The following is a 9,887-nucleotide window of genomic DNA, read 5'->3' as shown; positions in this document are numbered from 1 at the left end:
TGAGTGGCTGAGTGAATGAGTGACTGAGTGAATGAGTGAGTGAGTGAGTGAATGAGTGAATGAGTGAGTGAGTGAATGAGTGAGCCACTGAGTCAGTGAACGGTGCTCTGTAGGAGATCAGGGCTGCATCTGGAAATCGGCCACCATCTTTTCCACTCATTGCCTCCTGAAGGCTGTTGCCTTAACAAGGTCTCCTCCAAGGTCGCACCCCTCTGGAACCTTCCGGACCAGCCGGACTGCGGCCCCAACACCCCAGCAGCCACCCCGGGCTGTCATCGCAGGTCTGGGCCCAGGAGCTCCGCCCGGGTAGGCTGAGAGCGAGAGAGTGATGGGTGTCCCGAAGGCACAGGGAGGATTTGCAGAAGGCCCTGGGTGGCGTCCCCGCCCGCGGTTCCGGCAGGCTTCATCGCAGCATGCAGCGTGCTTGGTGGCAAAGTGCAGGCCTGGCGGTGACGGCCCCTGGCTCCACCTCCAAATGGCCCCTTGCAGGCACTCACAGGCGGGATGTCTACTGCGTTTCCCGGGCACTTGCTGTGGTTGTTTCCAGCTTACCAGAGGAACAAGTAAGGAGGCGGGAGGTGTGTCTGATCTCAGCTGCCTTCAGGTGCTGCCAGGACTCCTCTGCTGGGCCCAGGCCTGGGTGGGGGGCATGGCCTCCTGGTGGTTTGCCACGACCTGTGGTCTCACGTACACGATGTCTTCTCTGCGTGCCAGATGCCAGGGCCCTGTGTTTGTGTGAGTGCCTGCCTGGCCCGCCCTGACCTTGCGCAGGGAAGTGTGGTGCTGGGAAGGAAGCCCCAGGGTGGCTGCAGGTGTGGGAGCCTGGAGGGGAGGGGGATTATGTGCACTCAGCCCCGATTCTCCCCCGACGCCCCTGCAGAAACAGCCCCTGCGTGAATCCCGGCCACTGCTATCTGCGGGCACACGTCAGTGCCAGGTACTTGGGAGGGTCCCAGAAACCGCAGGGCTGATGATCTGTGGAAACCCCCTGGCTGTGCCTGGGTCGTGGAGGTGACTGTGCTCAGGGCTGAACTTGGGCTGTGTGACTGCTGGAGGGGGGTGGCCACTGGGGCTGGGCTGGCTAGGGCTACAGAGGCTCCAGGCGGGTCCTCTCCTTGGCCATGAGCCACAGTGCAAAGTGGATGAGGACCCTGCTCAGATTTGATGTAAGTGCCTACCATGAGCTCTGCCAGAAGCTGTGTGTGATGCATGCACCCCACTTTTAAACCAAGGTCACCTGGGCCTGAAGAGCCATTCTGTGTGTTGTTCTTTTCAACACTCAGTGCCTTGAGGCTTCAGCTCTCCCTGCGAGGGGAGGAGGCTCCCTGAGTAGCCTCTCTGGTGACTTGGGGGCAGAGTTCACAGGTTCCTCCCTGGACCGGCACGCATGCCCCTCCTGGGCTGACCCCGCCACTTTCTCTGGGAGGGGCAAGCTGTGTCCCTGCTCCCGGCGAGCACTCCCTTTGGGGATGGTAAATGTCAGGTTAGCACAGGCCTGGAGGGGGCCATGCAGTGGAATCAGTCTGGATTCCATGCAGTGGAATCAGGCATGTGAACTCCTGTGGCATGAAGCCGAGATACCGACAGGCCGGGGCCTGGCTCCTCTCCCAGGAAATGTCTGGGCACATGCTGGAATATTATTTCGTAAACAAGACGACGCTCACACACTTCCCTCTGACGAAGGCGCCCCCACACTCACCGCCTGGCACAGGATGGGGTACTTGGTGCGATTGATGCCACCGGCGAACACTGTGAAGGTCAGGGCCGCGTGGAAGCAGAAGTTCAGGAGCGTGTGCCGGCCCTTGCGGCTGATGCGGATGGCACTGTGGGAAAGGAAAGCAGGTGCATGTGAGCAGCGGCTCCACCGGGGGAGGGATGGAGAGGAGCTCCCTGGGGTGCAGGCTCTGACCCTGGGGAGTCCAGGCTCTCCGTGGGGTCAGGGGCAACTGTCTGAGGACCCAGTCAGGGGAGAGCAGACGGGCCGTGCCAAGTGTGCCCTGAGTGGTGGCTACTAGTGGTCCTGGCCTAGGTTGCCCTGGCACCCTGAGTCTGGGAGGGGTTTGCAGAAGCTTGAACAACCTGATCACTGGGTGGATGAAGATGCTGCGACTCTGAGACTCCAGGTCATGGCCACACAGTCTCAGAGACAGAGGGTCCCAGCACGGGTCATCCCGCTGAGCAGGGGTCTGGCATGCCAGGAAGAGGCCGTGGCTGGAGTGACTCAGCGAGACCCCGGCTGTAGCCTGGGCCGAGCCCCCCATGCCCGCCCGTGGCCGTGACTTCTCTCCGTGACCACCACCACGTCTGAGGCCCGGCCTGCCCAGGCTGTGGCCAGCACAGGTATGGCTGCACTATGGCCACCAAGACTCCGGCCACGGCCTGGCGTCAGCCTCTCCCCATCATCGCAGTCACTCTGGTCTGAACGTATTTTATCCCCCCAGTTCTTGGGACGCATTAACCCCCAAGCTGATGATCTTCGGAAGTGGGGCCTCCGCTGTGTGGTGGGGTCAGGGACCCTAAGAGCCCCGAGAGGGCCCCTCCCTCCACGGGAGGGACACGGGGTGCAGGCACGGTCCGTGCACCTGGAGTGGCCTCTCTCCACACACAGTGCCATGCGGGCCTTGGTCTGAGACCTTAGCCTCCAGAACTGAGCAGCCAGCTTCCACGGTTGGTAAATCCCCGAGGCTATGTTCTGCTACGGTGGCCCCAACAGACCGAGCCACGTTTCGGACCTGCCCACGCCTCTTCTGGCCATCACAGCCTCATTCGAGTGCGTCCGAGTCTCTGACGAGACTGTGGCCCTGGACGCATCCAAGCTGTGTCCGCTACCAAGGTGATCTCGGCCTCAGACATACCTGAGCCTCTGCCGAGGATTGGCGGAGGCCACGCCCACTCTGACCACAGCTGGGCCACCTCACGTTCTCTGCAGGCCATGCTGACCACCCAGGGACATGAGCTTCTCAGGGCGTCTGGACCGACATGGCACCCATTTCTGGGAGAACTTGTTTCGCCCAGTTAAGGACGTGGGGGATGCTGTTGAGTGACCCTGACGGGGTGGCTTCCCCAGCTCCGTCCGCCCTCGGCTGTGTGATGGGCACCTGGTGCTGGGCAGGTCTGAGCTGGCCGGTGACGGAGTTGTACCTTCAGGGACTTTTACTACACTAGGTGGGGTGACATTGCCCTTCAGGGACTTGCCTTTGAAGGTACAAGCAGGTTTCTTGGGGCAAAGTGGACCCTGTGCCCGTGCCAGGCTCACCTCCGGTGCACGATGTAGGTGACGACGGAGGCCAGCAGGCAGAGCAGCATGACAGCCGTGCAGGCGTACACCACGGGGTGCAGGAACTCCCCTGGGTACCGGGGCAGGGACAGCACGGTCTTCAGATCCTGAGGAGGAAGCAGAGGAGACCCGCGTGACCGACCCCACCGGGGGCTCCATGTGGGCGGCGCCGTCACCTGGGAACCCCCTTCAGGCTCAGCCTCCCCTGCAGCCACTCCAAGCATTTTCCTGTGGGGCCCCAGGGAAAGGGGGCTGCCTGGGGCAGGAGGGTCAGGCCGCGTCTGCAGTCGTTCAGGGAGTGCACGGGCCCCGCGCAGCCACCCAGCGCCCTCTGTCCTCGCCCGTCCACGGCTCTGCTCGCCGAGGGCACCCTTGTGCGGCTCTGAGGCGGCTCCCGAGGCGGGGTTTCGGCTGACTGACGCCTGCCTGCAGCCTCCTCTCTTCCTGCAGCCTGGCGGTGGCCGGTGGGGTCTGGATGGACCTTACAGAGGGCAGCGAATTCCCCAGGATGCCCCGGCCTCACCCCGAGCCCCACACCCTCGAAACCCTGCCTGTCATCTCACGGGATTCTGTGCAGGCTTCTGTGACAGGCGGAGAAAGAGCGGAGGCCCTTAGGCGCCCACAGACCCGGAACGGAGGCCCCACTCCGAGTGTGGATGCCACCGACTCCACCTGCTTTGCTGTCCAAGAAAAGGGCTCAGGGTCAGAGTTCAAAGGAGAACATGCATTCTCCGTGGCCAAGTAGACTGCGGAAAAAACGTCCCCACTGGAAAGGCGTGGAGCTGACGGGGCTTCAGCTTTCATTCATCAGGTGAGTGAGACGAGCTCACCAGGGAAGCGCAGAGGGTTGCATGGGCCCGGGAGGCCTCGGGGGCACCAGCGTCCCGAAACACGCGTGTGCAGGCCGGGGAGGAGGCCTCGGGCGCACCAGCGTCCCGAAACACGCGTGTGCAGGCCGGGGAGGAGGCCTCGGGGGCACCAGCGTCCCGAAACACGGGTGTGCAGGCCGGGGAGGAGGCCTCGGGGGCACCAGCGTCCCGAAACACGCGTGTGCAGGCCGGGAAGGAGGCCTCGGGGGCACCAGCCTGCACTCAGCTCTATCTCAGGCTTCCAGCCTCCAGACCGTGGGAAACACAGGTCTGTGCTTTAGGACCCTACTGTGTGGTGCTTCGTTATGACCCTCAGGCAGGCGAGTGTGCCCCGCGGGGTAGGTGCCGTGTCCCTGTAGGAACCCCGTGGGTGGCTGCCAGCAGGGGTGGGGGCTGCAGCCACCCGGCCCCTCCGCACCTGCCATGATCATTGCGCCTGCGCCAGGCTCCGGCAGCTCTGACGGCGCCATGGGTGCTGCCCTGGGCGTCGGGCAGGAGGAGGCAGCTGTCCGGGCCTCTGGGATGGCACCAGCTGAGTGAGGCGGGAAGTAGAGAGGGAGCCTCCGGCGCGTGAGGGGCGCTGGGCGGAGGCAGCGTCACCGGTGTGGTGAGGCAGGCAGCCAGTGGGCGCCGGAGCTGCTGCTTCCCCCCTGAAGCCACACTTCCTGTCTGGCCAGGGAGTGTCCACTGTGCTCAGAGGGCGCTCCGGGGAGCTGGGGGGCTGGCTGACCCGTTCCTGCCCCAGGGTTTGAGCAGCGCTGGCCAGGGCGGGCACTGGTGGGGCCCTGCACCCCGGGAAGAGGGGCCTGAAGCTGTGCGAGGGTGCAGGCACCTGTGTGAGAGCAGCAGGTATTGGTGCGATGCCACAGAGCCGGTGTGCGCGGCAGACACTTGGCTTCCCGCAGGGTGTTTAGAATCTGCCCCTTTCCTCCTGGACACCGAGACCCCACAGAGACAGAGCACCCTGTGGCTCAGGCTTGGCTCTAAGGCCCACCCTGGAACGAGGCCCCTGAGGGTTCTCGGGAAGGTCGGGGCCTGGGAGCCCCACCTTCACTCTGCCCCTCTGTGAAGAGCTAAGCTTGGTGGGCCTCTGCCCAGATTCTCCTGAGTGCCCCAGAGCCCAAAGCGCCAATCGCCTCCTCGACAGGTGAGGGGCGAGCATCTGTTCCCAGCTCTAGCTCTGGCAGCCCCAGGGACAGCCCAGCCTGCTGCAGACGCACCGCACATCCCTCCTTAGCGTTCTGGCTTCTGGAGGGAGAGGATGGACGGGGCCCTCGAGGGGCTCAGGGGGCGCTGGGGCCCTCTGTCCCCCATTTGCTGGTTCTGTTGGTGCCCGCTTCCTGCCACGTGCAGGCAGCTCCAAAGTCACGGAGAACTCATGTTCCTGGCTCAGGTTATCTCGTGAGTTCTCTGTTGCTGGGAGGAGGAGGATGCCCCATGTGGGTGGAAGAACTGAAGGTTTAACGGGGCATGAGCGACGCCCTCGGATCCTCTTCCCCAGGATTCTTCCATGAGAATCGATGGCTTTTCCTCCATGACATTGACCTAGGGTCTAAAAGAAACCTGAACTGAAATCCTTTACGCAGGACCCACGAGCCACTATCGCAAACCCGGATCCGTGGGCGAAGCCGTGTGCGGTCCACTCTGTGTCCAGCCCCTCCCAATTCTACCAGGAGCGTTTCCTCGGTGGGTCGCCCTGGAACAAGGACTTTGCATCCATTGTGTTGAAGAGCCGGGGTGGTCTGGCGCCCGGCCCTCACGCATCCCCCCAGGGCCTTCCTGGGTCTGCTGTGGCTGCAGCGCCTACCTGCTGGGTTCAGCCTCCTGCTCGGCTGCTGGGGTGGGGGCAGGGGTGGCGCGATGATAGGCCAAAAGTGCCAGCCCCAGTGTCGGGCACCCACCAGCTGCATCCTGTCCCGCTGCCTCCATCCCCAGGGCCGGTGAAGGAGACACGTGAAGGCTCCTGTCTGCGGCTTTTAGTCACAAACACAAAACTCCTTCGTGTTAACCCCGTCAGAGCTGCTTTTCACGCAAGAGGCAAGATCTCAGAGTGCGCGTCCAAGATGTGGGCTGTGCTGTGGGGGAGGACGCCTCCCGGGCTCCAGTGACAGTGGGGGCCACGCCGGCGTGCATGGGGGCTTCTCGCCTGAAGGCCAAGCCACGAGGCTTCACGGGACCGAGGCAGCAGGGCAGGCTGGACTCCCAGAGATGCTGCGAGACCGATGGCTGGGCCGGGGACCCCACCTGTGTGGTGATCTGTGATCCCACCTGTGCGGTGATCCGTGGGTCAGCAAAAGATTTGGTAAGAAACAGACATTCGATTTGTTTTTTTTTTTTTTTTTCCCCAAATTATAGTTACCAGCAGTGCCTTTTTACATTTTTAGAGGTGACATTTAAAATTCAAAGGAGGTGCTGTGTAGTGGAGACAGATGCTGTGTTTCAAAGTCTGCACCTTCACGGGCTCCTCTTTGCACGTGTCCCCAGGTCTCATGGTCCAGTTTGTGGCTGAACGGAGCCTGACTGACGGACTAACGTGGTGGCCGACAGGTCCCTGCAAGGCCACAGAAGCAGAGCTCCGGGACCCTCGGCGCGGAACGCAGCCGGGCTCGGGGGCTGAAGAACACGGGCCAGGAAACCCAAGGGGGTGGGGTGGGGTGGATGAGGGTGGTCCCCAGCCTTCCTGGCGCAGATGAAACGGCCCGAATGGCAGCTCGGTTCTGTGCTTGCAGGACGGCCCAGGTTGCTGGAGAAGCTGCTGAGAGCCGTGTCCGCTTCCCCTGGGAAGGCCGCTTCCACCTCCCGTCGGCCGCCTCGGAGCCCACAGTGTCGCCAGCGTGTGGGCCCAACGTGGGGGACTCCAGTTCCGGCGTATTTGTGTCCCCTCTTTCTCGGCCAACTTCCTTCTACATTTTCTCTTTTTAATTGGAGGCCTCTTTGGTGTGTTCCGCACATCAAGGGGGTCAGGGTGTCAAAGAAACGAGAAGAGAGGAGTAAAGACGGGAAGAAAGCGGCGAGTCAAGTTGTGTGTGGATCTTGTGATCAAACTCAGCCCTCTGTGACAGCGAGAGGTGGAAAAGTGACCTCTTCAAACCTGGGGACACCAGCTGCCCGAAGCAACATTCCTCCCTGCAGGGTGAGGCGTCCCGGGCCAGGCCCGAAGCTCCGGCGGGTGAGGAAGACACAGGTATCCTCCAGGTGCTTCCAGTCCTCCTCCTTCTCCTCCTCCTTCCAGCTTCAGGTTCTCTCTCCTTCCTCCCTCTTTCCCTTCCCTTCCTCCCTCCCTCCCTCCCTTCCTTCCTTCTTCCTCCCTCCCTCCCTCCCTTCCTCCTCCCTCCCTCCCTTCCTTTCCTTCCTTCCTTCCTTCCTTCTTCCTTCCTCCCTCCCTCCCTCCCTTCCTTCCTTCTTCCTTCCTCCCTCCCTCCCTCCCTCCTTCCTCCCTCCCTCCCTCCCTCCCTTCCTTCCTTCTTCCTTCCTCCCTCCCTCCCTCCCTTCCTTCCTCCCTCCCTCCCTTCCTTTCCTTCCTTCCTTCCTTCCTTCCTTCTTCCTCCCTCCCTCCCTCCCTTCCTCCCTCCCTCCCTCCCTTCTCTGTTTTCTTCCTCCCCTCCCCTTCCCCCTTTCTCCTTCATTCAGGTGCTTCTTCCTGTTCTTCTTCCTTGGTTTTCCTGGTTCTCCCTGTTTTACTTCCTGGTTCTGTGCCGACAAAGACTGGTTTCATGAGAGCCTGATGCATTCCCGTCTGCCTTTTAAATAGTAATTGCATCTACATGCATGTGTTCCAGGGGAAGGCAGAGGCGGAGGAGAAGCGATGGGTTCACCCAGAACACAGACGGTCCGTATTCCGCATCACGTTTGTAAGGCGTGTTATGATTTTTGTCTTGAAGGGGTATGTGGGCTAGTAAAGTTTTGAAGAGATTTGGGAAAAAAAAGTTAAAATGTCACAGATACTTTCTTTCTAGACTGGCGGTTCCTTGTTTAAAGTTCTTAATTTTACAGAAAACGTGAAGTGGGTTGAGGGATGCCAAACCCTCCACTGTGGATGACGGCAGTGGACTGTAGCCATGTTTTGTGATTTAGTTATTAGGCTAAAAAGCAACAAATTGAAAGGAACTCAGTACAGCCCTGAAATGTTCAGAAACCCAACCGAGTATCCTCACGCCTGTGAGAGACCCTGCGTCCCAGGCCCCTGCCCCTCCTGCACCCAGGCCAGGCAGAGGCCCCCACGTGAAAGTCCCACAGAGATAAACCCCCACACGCGAGCTCACTTCTTCCCAGCAACTCAGAGCTCCGAATCTCCCACAGCCGCCGCTGGCCCAGGACCTGACCCTGGTTCTGTTCGGGGCTGCCTTTGGACAGCAGGGCCTCGGGGTGAACCTGCAGCCTCCTCCTCACTCTTGGCTTCCGAGGCTCCCCTTCCTGGGGGCACCGCGGGGAGCCTGGCCTCCACCTTGGGCCTGTGAGCTTCCCAGAGTCACAGTGCCGGCGCGGGAGGGCTTCACCCTTCAGCCACTGCCTCCTCTCCGTGGAGCTTCCAAGGCACTCTCCTTCCTGGATGGGGGGTGCTGACATGTGGGGAAGGGCGTGTTAGACCCAAGGAACTCTCCACACACCAGGTCTCCCCCCAAGCGAGGTGGCTCAGGCTTGGCCTCTCACTCAGGCCTGCCATTGGGAACTGCAGGACGCAGCAAATGGTGCTTCCAAAGTTTTTTTTTTTAGGTGAAGCTTCACTCTTCTCGCCCAGGCTGGAGTACGGTGGCGCGATCTCAGTTCACTACAACCTCCACCTCCCAGGTTCAAGCAATTCTCCCGCCTCAGCCTCCCAAGTAGCTGGGTTTACAGGCGTCCACCACCATACCTGGCTGCTTTTTGTATTTTTAGTAGAGACGGGGTTTCACCACGTTGGCCAGACTTGTCTTGGACTCCTGACCTCAGGTGATCCTCCTGCCTCGGCCTCCCAAAGTGCTGGGATTACAGGCGTGAGCCACTGCGCCCGGCCGAGGGCACTTCCAGCGAGCAAGAGTCAGCCCCGAATTGAGAGCTGGAAGGGGCTCCGTTCAGTTCTCTGTGAGGGCCCCCACCCTCCTCACAGAGAGCTGGCAGCTCACAGGTGACCACACAGGATCACAGACGCTAACCAGGTGAGGATGCCGTAGGCATGGGGCCTGAACGCTGAAGGGAGGATGAGCTCAAGCTCCCAGCTGCACCTCAACACTGCGATTGTGGAATGGAAGCATCAACAAAGGGCCGGGCACCGTGGCTCACACCTGGAACCCCAGCGCTTTGGAGGCCAAGGCAGACGGACAACGAGGTCAGGAGACTGAGACCCTCCTGGCCAACACGGTGAAACCCTGCTGCTACTAAGTGCAAAAATTAGCTCAGCATGGTGGCGCACACCTACAGTCCCAGCTACTTGGGGGGCTGAGGCTGGGGAATTGCTTGGACCCAGGAGACGGAGGTTGCAGTGAGCTGGGGTGACGTAACTACACTCCAGCCTGGCGACAAGGTGAGACTCCATTTCACAAAAAAAAGGAGGGACGAAGGGCAAAACCACATCATCATACCACACCCGATCCCACAAAAACAAAACTCCACCAGCCACACCACCTCACCCCACAGCAACCACACACCAGACACACCGCCCCACCCCACAGCAACCACAGCACACAATCCACAACACCCCACCCCACAGCAACCACAGCACACCATCCACACCGCCCCACCCCACAGCAACCACAGCACACCAG

At 61.2% G+C, this 9,887-nt stretch overlaps 1 protein-coding gene across 3 annotated transcripts in view; it reads right to left on the bottom strand.

The window, feature by feature from the left end:
* The window catches only part of ADGRA1 (adhesion G protein-coupled receptor A1), a 41,171-nt gene that overhangs the window by 26,018 nt on the left and 5,266 nt on the right, over positions 1 to 9,887 (bottom strand). For 2 of the 3 annotated variants that reach the window (XM_017513570.2, XM_037733140.1), the window contains exons 3-4: positions 3,257 to 3,384; positions 1,700 to 1,823 (exon numbers count right to left, since the gene is read on the bottom strand). In XM_017513570.2, the coding sequence (XP_017369059.1) occupies positions 1,700 to 1,823; positions 3,257 to 3,384 (252 nt within the window). Of the gene's footprint in view, positions 1 to 1,699; positions 1,824 to 3,195; positions 3,385 to 9,887 lie in introns of those variants that run through there. The other variant, XM_037733141.1, reaches the window with a different exon arrangement.

This window comes from Cebus imitator, unplaced genomic scaffold (genome assembly GCF_001604975.1).
Source record: "Cebus imitator isolate Cc_AM_T3 unplaced genomic scaffold, Cebus_imitator-1.0 Scaffold495, whole genome shotgun sequence".
NCBI lineage: Eukaryota > Metazoa > Chordata > Mammalia > Primates > Cebidae > Cebus > Cebus imitator.
The sequence above is the reverse complement of the archived record's forward strand: the minus strand, read 5'-3'. Positions and strand labels throughout refer to the sequence as shown.